This window comes from Pinus tabuliformis, chromosome 7, assembly GCF_031772625.1.
Source record: "Pinus tabuliformis cultivar Carrire ecotype Pingquan chromosome 7, CPIR1, whole genome shotgun sequence".
Taxonomy (NCBI): Eukaryota; Viridiplantae; Streptophyta; class Pinopsida; order Pinales; family Pinaceae; genus Pinus; species Pinus tabuliformis.
The window spans coordinates 563,551,375-563,567,057 of NC_142293.1; the positions used below are offsets into that span (position 1 = coordinate 563,551,375).

General features: G+C 38.1%; 1 protein-coding gene across 2 annotated transcripts in view; it reads left to right on the forward strand.

The window, feature by feature from the left end:
- The first annotated feature begins 793 nt into the window (after positions 1-793).
- LOC149248638 (E3 ubiquitin-protein ligase RGLG3-like) overlaps positions 794-15,683 on the forward strand; it is a 239,397-nt gene continuing 224,507 nt past the window's right edge. Inside the window, exons 1-2 of one of the 2 annotated variants that reach the window (XM_089458486.1) lie at positions 794-1,312; positions 2,333-2,551. In XM_089458486.1, the coding sequence (XP_089314612.1) occupies positions 2,336-2,551 (216 nt within the window). In that variant the 5' untranslated portion in view covers positions 794-1,312; positions 2,333-2,335. The remainder of the gene's footprint in view (positions 1,313-2,332; positions 2,552-15,683) is intronic. The other variant, XM_089458485.1, reaches the window with a different exon arrangement.

Sequence of the window (15,683 nt, forward strand, 5' to 3'; positions counted from 1 at the left end):
TCTATTTAGCGAGGAGTTTGTGGAGAAGCTAAGAGCGTTCATTGTGAGGCTTCACAATTAAAGGGTTGAATATATCAACTAGATGAAGAAGCAATCTGTCCCATAAGCTATCTTTAGCCTTGTGAACGTTAACACAATTTTCTTTCTTTCTATCTACTAAAATGGCATGCTTACTTGTATCTGGTGCAAATTTGAGTTTTGAGAGGAGTTAAAGAGATTTTTTACTAGATTTTCTAATACGAATATACATCCACCATGCAAATTGAAAGAAATTTGTTTTGAATTTCCTTACTTTGAAGAATTTTCTCACTTTGAAATCAAATAAAATAATTTTTTAAGAAGTTGTTTACTTCATTGGTCGAAAGAACTTTAAATTCATTCTGAATTAATTGTTACATTGATTTAGTTGAAAGAATTTTTAACTCATACTAAATTAAATAATTTTTTATGAAATTGTTACTTCCATTTATGTGAAAGAACTTTTAATTCATACTAAATTAAATAGGTTTTTGGGAGGGCGTATTTAGAGAAAACGAGCAATATTTACTATCCACAACAATGAAAACTTATTTGCGGGTTGACATGATTAAAACATTTAGATTGGATGTAATATGGTCGAGACATAATTATTATAATAGAAACTATTAACACTATAGAATTAAAAAGGGAGAATATGGAAAAAACAGTTTCCAAAGTAAACATCAAGATAACTTATTTTATTTATTCATATAAATGCGTTGAGAATCCAACTAATATTCTATTCTATTTTATGAGTTTGTCTGTAGAACAGAAACCAGCCATTGGAATATGTATCATTAAAGGAATAGCTGCAAGAGTGTCCCATTTAACAATTCACTTTTTTTTGACTCCGGAGGAGAATGGCATGTTACACAACCAACTTCGGAAGACGGAAAATGGCACAATGCAAGTCCTCAACCTCATCTGGTTGATATTCCTTATGAAGCAGGGCAGGTCCATTCTGGCTTTATTCCACAAATTTATTTCCACAGATTCTCCATTGCGGGGAAAAGCAGGTGACAGCACACCTCTTGCTATTCCATCCTGATTCGTTTACACTCTAATAAACTAAAATGCCCGTGGTAAACCGACGACATGGAATTCGGCGGCGCTTTTTTTGTTCAAGGGTAACGCCGACAATTTCGCCGAAGAGGAACGCTTCCTGGAAAGGCAGCACCTCTTATATGCAAAACGCACTAATAAATTTCCAGCCTGGCTAAATTAGTTAAGGTACGGCGTCTTTCCATGTTTTTCGAGTCACCTTGGGCGATTTCTTCGTCATAAAATTGCCTCTGTAAGTTCCACTATATAGAATTTTTGGAATTTTTTTGGTTGGGAATTCTACGTTTCAGTTCCTTCAACTCTTAGATTTTCTTCTAACTTTCGGCCATGGCTCTCATTCTGGTTTTAATTTTTCTTTCTGATATTTTTCTCCTTGATTTCAGTTATTTTTGCTGGGAAGTGCTTCGGCCATAGCTCTCATTCTGGTTTTAATTTGTCTTTCTGATAATTTTTTCCTTGATTTCGTTGATTTATTTTTGTTGGGAAGAGGGGCTGCAACACATGTTTGTATAACAGCATGCCATTAAGAAAGGAACGTTACGGAAGGCTTAACACTGTAACCTTATTGATCAAGAAATAAAAAATATGTTTATTTATTATTTTATATTTTTGATTATCACATAATTCAGTTTTTAAAATAAATAAAATAATAATATTAATATGCACATTTTCATAATAATTCAAATTTAACATTTGAATGAAACAAAACTTCCGGACTGCCCTCTTTGCTCCCATAATCACATCTCCAGCATGCATAAATTAACTCTAAAAGTTGTATATTTATTTCTTTATTTTTTACTAGATGATTCCTTTACATGCCCTTCTAGATATGAGAATAAAATGGAACTGGTTTACATCAAGATCCATGATTCAGAAACTCTGGGTGGGTGTATCTGTTTGGTCAAAGTGGTAGAGGACTTTTATTTGACCTCAGCTACTCGAAATAGCTCACTTGCACATGTGCCATTGATTTACAAGAGGTAAAAGATGCGAATCGAAGATTTAAACCTGGGTGGGCAATATCACCCACCTCTGCTTGACCATTGGCCAAAACCCAGTTCTATTATTTATCTCTTTCTGATTTTAACCACTCATGGATGGAACTGCTCTTTTACAATATTTTGCCTTGCTCTTTCAATTTTCCAGTATCATTTTGTAATGAAATTAGGTTTCATCTTTTACGACGTGACTTCTGCTTTCTCAATTATAATTTCTTTTCATTTGGAGCTCACAGAATAATTATTTATTCCAGGCAATGGGTAACAAGTTGACAAGGAGGCCCTCATGCCAGCTGTCACACACCCAAACACATCAATCTCAACCACAATCATCCAGGCAGCTAGTTCCTAAACGGTCACATACCCAAAGACATCAGTCTCAACCGCAATTGACATCCAGGCAGCCGCGTCGTGAAAGGTCATTGACGCAGAAATATGAGCTTATCACGGATCAGTATGAAACTGTTGATCAGGTCCTTCAATCTTTGCAACCTTTCTTATGGACCACAGCAGAACTTTGTGATTTAACTATGGAATTGGGTGGCATGGCCTCTCAGAGTTATTTACGGTTTGTTTGATAGAAAATGATGCATTTTCTGTACAAAAGTAATAATAGTGAATGTGACAATGTTTTTTTTGGGAGCTAAGCTTTCACTTTTCACGATGACCCTATTGCTCTTAGATTTAGCATTACAGGGTAACAATTAGCTCATTCAAACTGATTGCATTTCGGCTAAGCAGCTGCAAGTGAAGGGTATCCATTCTGCCAAAGTCGCCCAGGATTTGACCGTGATCCCAACTGCTGTAGCATGTGCAGGGGCACATTCACAAGCACAAGCATGCCACCTGGATAGACTCGAATCCAGGTGGGGGCTATATTAGCTACCTACTTTTGCTGACCTGGCAAACTACTGTTGACAACATTAATTTATTTATAAGGTTTTTCACAATAATGGGTAGATTTTGTGGTAGTAAAAATGTTGTGGTCGAACCAGACAGCAGTGTAACACAAAATATAGAAAGTCTGGCTGCAGCAGACTGTCAAAAGTATAGTTCATCAAAATTTCTTGGCATAACCTGCACTAATCTAGTCTATATAGTCCTAGTATGTGTACTGCCTTACAAATTGGGACCACAACAAAATAACTTGACAAAGTGTTGCTGAAATATAAAAAGAAATCTAGAAATTCTTCCCAGGAGGTTATCCATTCTGCCAAAGTCACCGAGGATTTGCCCCTGTTCCCAACTGATGTACCATGTGCAGGGGCACATCCACAAGCACAAGCATGTCACTTGGATAGACTTGAATCTGGGTGGGGGCTATATCTATGTACCAGAAACGAGAAACAGGAAACGAAACAAGAAACGAGAATGGTACGAGTAACAGAGTTTGGAGGTTCTGTGTATAAGAAACCAGGAGAGAGAAAAAAACAAGATTAAAGGTGAGCAATATAAAACAAAACATTAATCCTAAACATCCAATGTTTCCACTTGTGAAATTGTAAAGACGCATGCATAAATAGTGATTTGGTTTTAAAACAAGAAGTGATAATTTTGTAGATCCAAAAATTTAGCCAATCATTAATTCCAAGAAAATAGCAAACATTTATGAGCATAAGAGATTTGAAATATAAATAATTAAATGTATACTTTTGAATATAGATGTATCTCTAAAGCCACTTCTAACAATTCATATGCAAAATGCAAGTAAACCTAATAATCTAGATTTTCAAGCTAATTTTCTAGAATGGTTGTTGAGCTTGAGCCAATTCCAAAAGCATTATTTTGCTTTGTAGACTTCTTGGTATTATCAAGTATGTCTTCAACATTGTCTTGTAGCACCTCATGTGGAAGATCATCATTATCTCCATCGTTTTGTAAACCTTAATTCCACATTCTCGTGGGTCTAGTTTTGCACTCTAGGTGTTGTCGAGATAACAAGTGTAGATTTGAGTGTACAAATACCAAATCTTGTGCTTAGACGATTCCTTTTTGTTGAATGGATAAAATCCTATTCACTCCAGTTTTTTTCACATGCAAAGGAACTAGTCATTTATTAACATTATGTTATCAATAGTCATTTGAAATCTTAAAAGGAAAATAATCCAAAATGAACATTAGACTTGCTTAAACAATAAATCAATACATTAAGGGATATTTGTTATTGAGCATATGTACGAAAGCAAACAAATAGCCAACCGATGAAGCAAGGGAGTCCCTGTACCATATTGCATCCAGAAATCTATGGGTCCAAGTTGTTCCCTGTTGTATGCACAATCTTTATTTGCAAAGTGGTCTTCTAATTTCGAGTACTTTTCCAACTCAAGTCGTAAAACAATGTGTTCTGACGATCATAACACTTACTTATAAAATTATTCCAATTTTGCATCACCTCTACATCTGAAGATGGTTTCCTATGAAACCATTTAGGATTGAGTAGGAATGCAATTGAATGAAAAGGGCTATGAAGCACTTTCCACCTTGTCAAACTAAGTTTCCACACTTCGTTTCTGGTGTCTTTGTCGATCCTAAAATTTTCATCTTCCATTATGTCATGAAGTTTCTCTTTCATTTGGTCCATACTCTCAAACACATCCCCTAAACATGGTTGATCACTATCAAATATACGAAGGGTGGAAACAATATGTGTAATGATGGTGACAATATCCTCCACTCTTCTCCAAAAATCCTCTAAAGAAAGACCAATAATAAGGTCTTCAACTTTTGGGCTATCTCCAATATGACAAGCCTTCCACCTTTGCCAATCCATTGATACCACCATTATCTCAAAGGTTGATGCATTTTAATAAGGCGCTGAAGCATAATGAATGCAGATGCAAATCTAGTCTCGATACATTGAAGAAGCTAAAGATTTGCATATTTCCTATAAATTGTTATGGATGCTACCTGATTATCAATAAAGTTTTGTAGCATCTTTGCTTCAATTATACTTTTCACAACCCATGCAATGTTATCAATGTCTTTTAGGAGCATATTCATGTAATGCATAGAACGAGGAGTTCAAAAAATTGTTGGGAATTCAGCCTCAATCAACTCCCTAGTAAAGACATTGTTTGAGGCACTATTTGTAATAATTTGGACCACATTTTCTATTCCAACGTCCTTTATTGCCTCTTTGAAGAGACCCATTAGATATGGACCATCTTTTGTCTTTTTTGTGGTATCATGGGATTTTAAGAACATAACTTCTTTCGGGCTAGAAACCAAAATGTTGATAAGGGGACGATGGTTGATATCTGTCCAACCATTGGAGACAATGGAGACGCCAAATTCCTTTCAACTATCTTTAATGTCATCAAGTCCAGCTTCAACCCGAGCCCTTCTTTAGATAACACTATTGTCATCATATTTTCATAACTAGAAGATTTGTAACCTTTAGGTGCAGTGTTAACTAGATCCCTCACCATTTCCTTTTAATAAGGAGACCTACAAAGTTCAAACATTGAAAGCTATACCATTTGCGAAAAAAAATGGTCTAATGGATGCAGCAAGATTTTCCATCACTTTTACATCCCATAAGTTTTCAATGTGGGAAACAAAATATTGATGTTGAGAATAAGAGTGTGGATTATTACCACAAAATCTAGTAGGGCCCTAAGGAGGGAAAACCTATGGGACAACTATTAGACTAAGTGACAACATTGGGACAATGATGCAATGTCACCAGAACTAAGGTCCCCTGTTCTTTACTAACTTTCACCGATGGGAGGAGTCCCGGTATGATTATGATCACCTACAGTAGATATTCTAGGGTTGAAGGTTCAAGGTGATGGATCTAGAGCTCATTCGAAGAGAGGCTCAATAAGGTGTTGTCACTCATATTGTACATGCACTATGACAACGACTCAGGTCGGGAGCTGTCACTCTGATCCCCGACCTTTCCTTTCTAGCTGTCCCCCAAGAGCAGGTTATGGGGGGCTAGTCCCTATGGAAATGTGAATATGAAGGACAAGTTGACAACCAACAAGTTTGGGAGACACGATTGAATGCCCTAGCTACTTGGTTAAATTTATCAAGACTTAAAGATTATATTAGATTTAAATGTGAGACAAGTGCCTTATGGAGTCAATTTCTTGTTTATTATCAATTTGATGCCATGTAACCGAATGAACAATCGCTGCTTGGATGCTTGACTATCCTAAATGAAGTGAAAATCCTACAAGTTAGGTGAAACGCAAAATCTTGGTTGATTTTAAGTTAGATGCCTATTCTAAGTGTAACCTTCTTCTTAACTATTTTTGAAGTAGTCTCTAAAGTAGGTTGTGGGATAGAAGCCAATGGTAAACAAGCAGAGGTTTGATTAATGATACTTGCCCCTGTGTTCTAACCACCTGATGCCTCCTGCGCTACGGAGACTGTGGCTCTGACGATTGCAAGGTCACCGTGTTAACCACTAAAGAGGTGCTAAGCCCCTCGAGCTAAATTGAGAAAGATAGTCATATTCTCTATCAAACAAGCTTATGCTTGGAGGTAAATTATTAATGCAAGAGTTTATCCCTAGTACACAAGTGCAAGAGATGAATGCTCTTAAGGTGAGATTACTCAATTTGTTAAGTACTTAATGATAATGATTTTCAATTAAGAACAATAAAGTACTTAAACAATAAATGAATAAAATCTCAACCACAAGAGAAAGTGTTCAAGCTTAACATTGCTAGAGAAATGCGGTAGTAATATAAATAGACAATTGCTCAAATATAAGATTATTGCTACTTAAGACAATTAACAATCTCCAAGATTATAATCAATAAATCACCAATATGCCACTTAGATACAAGGAGAAATTTAAATCTCTTCTCACAATTATGATTAGAATAACATTCACAAGAGATATCCAGTTTAACAATGAGCAATGAATCCACTCAATGGCACTAATGAGAATGAGAAGTTAAGAACATTAATACACAATGTCACTTAGAACAATTAGCCAATTAAATGCTTATCAACTTGATTAGAGCACTTGTGTGAATGCAAGAGTGTAAAAGATGTCAATGACTAAAATTAAGCCCAAATCACTTCAACCATAAATGATTATGAATTGTAAAATTTCATTACCCAATTTTAGAGACTTATATGTGATTTATTATCGCTGCAACCTTGTATTAAGAGATCTACAATTTTATATTAGCAGTCAAGAAGTGATGCAAGATGCCAAAGATAAGCTAGAAAATCAATGCATTTAACTTCCAATGATATTCACTTGATTATAGGACTGCTTAGACACTATAGATCAAATTTATTATGCTCAGATCAAACCTCAAAATGATGTATATCAGATCTGTAATAACTCAGAAAATCAATGATTCAGTCTTTAATAAACCAACAAGGTGCTAATATTAATGCCAAATAAGCTCCAATGATTAGCTAATCAATTTGAGTGATTTTTAGATGATCTTTAGTCAATTTTGATGATTCTTATTTAGTTTATATGACTGCATAAATGGTTGTAGCAAATATATCAGATCTGGAAATTGCCCAACAATCCTAAAAAATAACTTATATGCAATCAATTTAACCACAAGATTAATGTTCAATGCCTTAAGTGATTTGTTAATGAATTTAGGTTTATTTTATGTGTGTTTATGCTCTGAATACACTGCTATAAGAATTATATCAGACCCGAAACTTTCAAATCAGACCTCTGCAATTTCAAATCAGACCTTGAAAATTATTTGACAACGAAAATAAAACAATAAAATTGATAGATCAAACCCTTGTAATTTATTTTGATGTCTTGTATGAGTTATTAGCTTAATGTGTGGGTTCTTTAGGCTTGTATTATGATGATTATGACACTGTTTTTTCTCCGTAAATACTAATTCTATTAAAAAAGTGAAAAAATATATACAATGAGGTCAAGACCTCAGAGGAGGCCGAAGCCTTTCCTCAGCCAAAAAATCAGGGACATTACAGTTCAGCCCTTCAACCAGATTTACAGTACAGACTTCAAAAATTTTGCTTTGGTTCCTGACATACTGACCCAACTTACCAGACCTACCATCTTCATAACCTACATTGACCAAAAAAACAAAGTAGCAACTAGCATAGGCATTTTTAAGACAAAAAATAAAGCCTGTATTGGCTGTTGTTACTGCCTGTAGCATGAGAATAAACCATACATAGACCTCTAACTTCAGACTCAAAAACACAAGACCAAGATTGCATAGCATATAAGCGAGAAAGCGACCCGGCAGAAAGGAGCTGTGATCAATCTGCATGACTTGGTGAAGCTGGCGTATCCTCCTTTGCCTGGCTAGTAGAAGCTACCCAGGTCACGAGACCGTCTTCGTCCAGTACCGGCTCACCTCCATCAGGATTAGTAACCAAATGTAGAATACCAGCTTCTCGTTGAGATGTCCTGCAAGCTAAATCATCTTCCTGTATTGGATCAGGCTGCTGAGGCGCTTCCGAAACAGGGGCATCCTCTTGCATGTGGTCCGCATGAAACACTCTCCCCGTCAGGTCCCCTAGCAGAACACTATCATCCTGAGAAAGTGAGGGAACGGAAGGAGACGAACTGAACTGGTTGCTCTCCTCCTCCGAGACAAATATGGTAAAATTTACTGTCACCATGGGCCTGTTGAGCCGACTTTGGAAGGTAAACCTGGAGGTCTGATAAGAATTATTCGGGAGAAGCCTATCTTGGTCCGAAGGCGGAGAAGAAGGAGGAGCTAAGGCGATGGGTGCAACATTCTGAGGGGCATGTCGAAGAAGGCTTCCTCTGTTCCCTGAGTGACTGCCTCTGCGCGGGATTCCTCGTCTTCGAGGCATGGTTACAGAGACTGAAGGACTGGGAGAACGATTGAAACAGAGCAAACCAGAAGTAATGAAAGCGCTGAGAAATTCAGGGCATTTCCAGAACCTTTCTAACATCCAGACCCGAATGACTATACAGCGGATCTGAAGCGGCTTTGCTTCATAATAAACATAGTCATTAACTGCGTTACGCGGATCCATGTCAATGAGCCAAAGTGTATGCAGAGCAGCCATGCTTGCATTGAATTCAAACCAAATTCGAGGCTGCGCGGTATTTAATTCCTCTGCCCTGAACTTGATATACCATCCTACGACGTGTACCATACAATCCTTCCGCCTGCCATCCGTCAGGCCAGATGTCTGTCTGGCGGAGTCCATCATTGAATGCTGGTAGAGTCACCCGCATCCGGGTGATGATTATGAAACTGTTATATCAATATATCAGATCTGATATAAACTATGCAGTCAATTAAAATGAGAGATGAAGGCAATAGAAGCAAACCCGAAGGCCCAATGGCCTATGCCAAGTTTGTAGATGTCAGAGAAATCACTCTTCACCACCTACACTCACAAAATGTTAGCTCAAATCCAAAGATCAGACCTTTATGATTGTTGAAATAAAAAATCATTAGAGATAAAATGCCAATCCCTTGAAGAAACCCTTGTTTGCAATGAGATCTTGCCCATGTAGGGCTTACGACTTTCTTAATGCTTGCAAAATAGGTCCCAAACACTAGTGTTTTAGGTTGGGTAAGGCCTAGGGCCTTCAAAAAATGGGTTTTTTCCCCAATTTGAAAATAAGCAACTTGCAAAAATGGGCCCAAAAACCCTAGACGTCTAGGGTTTTTAAGGGTTGGAAATTTCAAAAGTTTACGCTTTTTTTGATCCCTTGAGAGATTTCACGTGGACAAATAGAAATAAATTTTCCTAAAAAACCCAATATATACAAAAATAAAATAAAAACCCCAAACCCCAGTTGCTACAAAACAAGGGTTAGAAAAATTTATTTACAAAAAATTATCTTACAAATTATATACAAATATACAATGTTTGAGATTTTTTTTTGAAAAATAGAATTTTGTAGATCTTGACAATGGCTAGATGTATTTCGAAAGATAAATGTCAAACCACAACCTTAGCGAAGTTAGAAAATCACATAAAATATTCAGAATCCAAACATAGTCGGCTTGTGCCCATAGTTTGTGAACTTGGAGCCCAAGGACTAAGGAACCTACAAACTCTATATATTTTCTCAAGAAGAAACCGTTAGAACATACAATGAATTGGATCACCTAAGATAAGCCCAAAACTTACCAATAAAATGTTCCTATCATCTACAAATGAAATAACGATTCAATTAATATTTGAAGCACAATATAGGAATGCCCGTACCTAGCACATACCACAAATCAACGAGACAAAGACACCATGAACTGCACCCCAAAGTCTTTTATTATGATGATCAAAACGTTCCCAGTGGGATAGTGGCTTTACACCAACTTTTACAAAGTTACATCAGAGCAGAGCTCAAGATCAAGATGAAAATAGAAGCAAAAAGCCTTCTATTTATAGAGAAATTCCTCCAAGTGGAAAATAACGGCTAGTTGGTTTGATCCTTGTCAAAATAATCTCGGCCGTTGATAAATCTTTGATGATATTTTAATCTCTGCCGTTGAAATAATTATTTTTGAGGAATTTTCGAATTTCTCATTAAAACCATTTTTTATTAGCTCAAAAATAATTATTTTGAGTTAATTTCCTCAAAAAATTGACTTTGACTTAACCATCAAGGTCCAAGGCTCTAATTTTTCTTGAAATTTCCAATATTCCCTTGGTGGAGACCTCCAAAATTTGACTTCTTTAAGACCTACGATTTTTTCCACTTGGAGAATTTAATTTCTCTAACATTTTAATTTTTGACTCTAATTAATTAATTTTCTGGCTTAGGATTTAATTTTATTTTTGCCAGAAAAATTAATTAATTGACACTTGAGGGGATTAATTATTTTTCCACCCTCAAATATTTTAGCCATGGTGTCTAAGTATGAAGGACCATGCACTAAAATATTTTTTACATAAGATTTTACAATAATTCAACCCTCAAAGGGGGAATACCTATTCATTATAGACCCTCAAATAACTTATGCAATTCTGCGACACAATATGATCTAGTAGACCAAGTGACTTGTAATAAAATAATTTATCCAATTAGATTAAATTATTTCCAAATCACTTTTACACAAGACTCGGCTAGAACACTAAGACTTGTTACCACTCAAACCAGTAGGGGACTTAAAAGGGTTTCCAAAGAGAGCAACTGCTAGGTTAAGGGCAATAGTGGAGGCTTCGCCCACTGTCACCACAGCTAAGTCTCCTTGCTCTTTACAGAGTTTCACCAATGGGAGGAGTCTTGGTAGTGTAGGGATCACTTGTAAAGTATATGTCAATGGATAGGTGGAAAGTGATTCTGCAAACCCTTTCCCAAGGATGGAGTGAAGAATGGAACTTGCTTTCTCTTTAAGCAAGGGACTTGGTCCTCCAGAGGTAAGGGCTGAGGATTGGAGGGTTGAGGGAGAAGTTATAGGCTTATAAACGAGGTTTTCAATCCCTATAATCCTTGGGAGCCTTGGATTCCCAAATAGTCCTTGACAAATAAACTTTATTGACAAGTAGGACCACATGGGGCCAAGTGGACCTAGCCCAGGTTCGGGGATGGAATGTAGGAACCAATGATGTTCCTATCCTGGACAAGGTGAAGGGAAAGGCCAAACATAAATATTTATTTCGAAAGGTTGAATTGATCCCGTTGAGGTCTAGCCTTGGGCATGCCTAGGCAAAATTCGATCCTAGAGCTAGGGCTTGGGATTCCCGAAGATTCCACTGTTAGAATTGCCTCAAGTTTGTAGGAGAGGGAGGAGACCCACCAGTGCAGTAGCATGTAGGAGATCAAAGTTTTTCCTTGGGTCAATTCCCGGGAAATTGATGCCCTAGGTGACCTTTGAGGACTAGACCTAGGAAAAAGTGGTAAAAGGTGAAGGAGATGACCACCTTTTTAGGGATCAGTGCCTAATTCACTTGGGGATGTGGAGTCAAGGATGATGATGAGTAAGAACTTGGTTTCTTGATCAAGGAGGCCCGGAAAGTCAGCTGCATCCAAAGTTGAGGGAAAGAAAAGAAAAGTGACCTTCAAGCATTTATACTTCAAAGCAAATGATGCAAGCTTATCGAGACAAATAATCTCTAGGACATTTCATTCATACAACATTGGCCCGTACATTAAATTAGCTAAAACATGCTTAATTCGACATTTCAATTTTGCAGCAACTAGTCCTAATTTTAGCAGTATATAGCAACAAGAATAACGTCAAAATTTACTTACAACGTTATAGAAAATATCCAACCAACATTTCATTTGCAAGACAAAGCTCCAAGACAAGAAAAATAGCCCAAATCCATACGTCAAAATTCATCCATCTCCAAAAATTATCCTCTAAGGAAAACATGTGAAATTCTCTATGATTAGAGAGATCCCAAGTCAAGTGATGATCCAAATGAATGTATCTAACATCAATATATAGCTTCCTAAGGAGTTCGAATTAGCTATGGGCCTACATTAGCCCCTAATGATAAAATAATGTGCAAGTAAAACCCCTATTGGTGACAAGCCCACCAAACTAGCTCACAAGTGTAAAAATAAGCCTCACAAAGGGCCAAATAAGAATATGTGCATGTCGTGGGGCCCTCTAAAGGCCTAATAATGTCTTGAAGTTCCATACGGAAGAATAAATTCCTCGGAATATGATGGACAAGGGGGTGTCCCCTTGTTCTCCAAGTAGTAGACCTGTGGTGCTCCTAGTCGGTCTGAGGGCACATAAATGACCCCATGGGTCTCCATATGAATTAGAGATGCCTATAGATTCTCTGCAAGGGTCCGAGTGGTGGAATGAATGTTGCCATGACATCGTACAAGTCCTGGGATGCCTGCCAAGAGTGTGGGGCTTGCTGGGCATAATGTACCAAGCATATCACCATCATCCCAAAAGTGGATCGCTAGTAGTCTCCAAGCATCGATGAGGATCTGTGAAGTGTTGTCTGTTGCTATGGAGGCCAATGGATCTCTATGCACACCTTATTTGTGCCAATGTAGACCTCTGGGGGTTAGGATCCCGTATAGGGAGACCAAACCCAAATGGAAACCCCCTGTAATCCTGCATAAGATCCAATGTGTCCCTTAGGCTTCCAGTACATCCAGTGATTAAAATAATCAGGTAAAAGAGTTTACAAATCTTGGATAACAAAGTGGGGACTTCATAATAGCATGCCCTTGCGTAGTGGGCTTTGGCATGTGCTAGTGTCTCCAAGCTCCAAACGGGTTAACCAAGTACCTTATTAGGTGGTTTCAACCCTCAAAGGGAATGTATGTCCAAGGTACATCCCTCTAATGGGGGTGGCAAGTGATAAATAAGTGGAATGGAATAGGGAATGAGAGGGGCAACCCTGAGCCACATATTGGGGCATAGGGGTAGTTGGATAAGGGGAAGTCCATATTTGGGTATGTAATGTGTAGGAGGGAGCAATTGTGGTACACGAGGTATCTCGACTTTGATTATTCCACCCTTCTTTATATTCCTTTTGCCTTTTATGAATTTTCTTTCATTAACTACTCGGGGGTCAAAGAACAAGAGCATGATGTGTAAGATATAACAGTGATTACCGCCTTTTAGGTAGGTCTGTTCATTGCCCTTCGGGGGTTGGGACACTCATGGGTTCCTGAATGATAAAGGAAGCTCATTTAGGGCCTATGGGACCAGGGTGATGACCATGGATTGGGGTAGAGCTCATGTATTGACTTTTGCCCATGTGTTAATTATTTTTGACCTCGCCATCTTTTCCATTTTGTGGTACAATTTCCTGTTAAATGTGGCAAATTATGCTTTTTTATTTTTCTTTTAGCTGCTTCAACCTCCAGGGCATCATTCCACGCCTGACCCAAGGTGGGGGCAAGGGGATAGGGAGGCTGGCCCTACGTGGACCCAGAATGGAAATGTGGACCCAGGTGGGAGAAATGATGAATGGGGGTATAGTGAGTGGAAAGGGAGTAATATGTGCGATAAAGGAGTGGGACCACGCACCCAAAGTCGGGGTTTCCCAAGTAGTACCACCATGGAACAAAATGGTCAATAAAGGAGATCCCACGGGACTAAGATCCAAAGGTAACCTCAAAAAGAGATCCAGGGGACAAGAGCACCAACTAAGCCCACTCTTTCCGCCAAATTCCCCCATCAATCCATACCCAGTGGTATCCATGATTAGTAAACCCAATACTCAATTACCAAATGACAAGACATACCTTTAGATTTGGGAGGCCCACCTTCAAACATACGATCAATATAGGTGGGTGAGGGACCACATGCCTGGCTTAGGTGGCAGAGAAATGACACAACGAGCTAGTAGAAGGCTGCTGCTGGCTGCCGGCTGAGGTTCATCATGGAGAAAAAATTCTCTTGGAGATATCACCCACGAAGTGGTGGGTAACATCTAGCTCCAGATGGGACATGATCTTTCAAAGAAGTGGACGAGGCTGCTTGAACGGGAGGTCACGAGAACTCCAACAATCTCTTGGTCATTGTAGACTTGTTATCTGCACATGTCAAAGATCAAAGCCATGAGGCAACGTGTTTTTCACGGTGTCTTATGATCACCCATGCTTAATGTTAGCCCATAAACTAACAAAAATAAAATATGCATTTTTTTTACCTAAATGCAATCTAATCTATCATGAGAAACATCATATGATGTTAGTTCTAATGCAAAAATCAACATGTAATGCATCCTACCCTAACATGCATGTGATAATGCTAATGCTAAGTGTAATCATAAAGCTAGTGCAACCAACATATCATCGTATCAATATACATATGCCTGCCAGTATGACTACTCATGTAGAAAATCCCAAAACGAATGCAAATCCAAACACATGGAGGATGTTGCGGGCGGGAGGTGGGAAAATATGATGCCCACACATGGATGATTATGTGAGAAGAGGTGAGAAAATGATGTAATCTAGTCCGTGAGATCTTCTCTTGCAACCAAAATATAGAGATGTCAACAACCAAGCTCATAAACTTTTGATGGATGACAACCTCTGGCATATCACTTCCACCATTGTCCTTATTATTTACGTCATGGCTTATGGCCTTCATTGGGTTATGATTAGTGGGAAAGGGAGGCCGATAAGATGGAGAAACACAAGTAGGTTGCACATGATGATTACACTGGAGAGGGGAGACTATGGAGTGATCAAAACCCTAAGGGTGTGTCCAAGGAGGAAAAGTATAATCGATGAAGGGTTTTCTCTTAACACTATACTCAGGTTTGGGGAAAGGCTCATAGTTACTTGACATCATATGACCAGGGGTGAGGGAATCACTTGACGAAGACTCAAGATGATGATCAATAAGAAAAAGGGACAAAGAAATATTGCATTCAACGGGTTGTCCTTTCCCAAAATCATAATCTAAAGGCCCAAGTGATTTGAACGTAGAATCATACTTCGGAGAAGTGGGAGCCTTATCAATTTCCTTAGTATCAAAGTTCGGGTCTCTCTTAAAAGGAAAATTGATCACTTCCAACCACCCCTCTTCATGTAAAGGAAAATGAAAATTCTCCTTCCCAAGGGTATCAATGGGTATGTCATCATAAATCATGCCTGAGGGGAAGGGAAGACCAATCTCATCCTCATCCTCCTTATCGGTGACGTAAATGGGAGCACAATCAAATTGAGGACCAACAATTTCCCATTTCTCCCTTTCAATGTGGAAATAATCT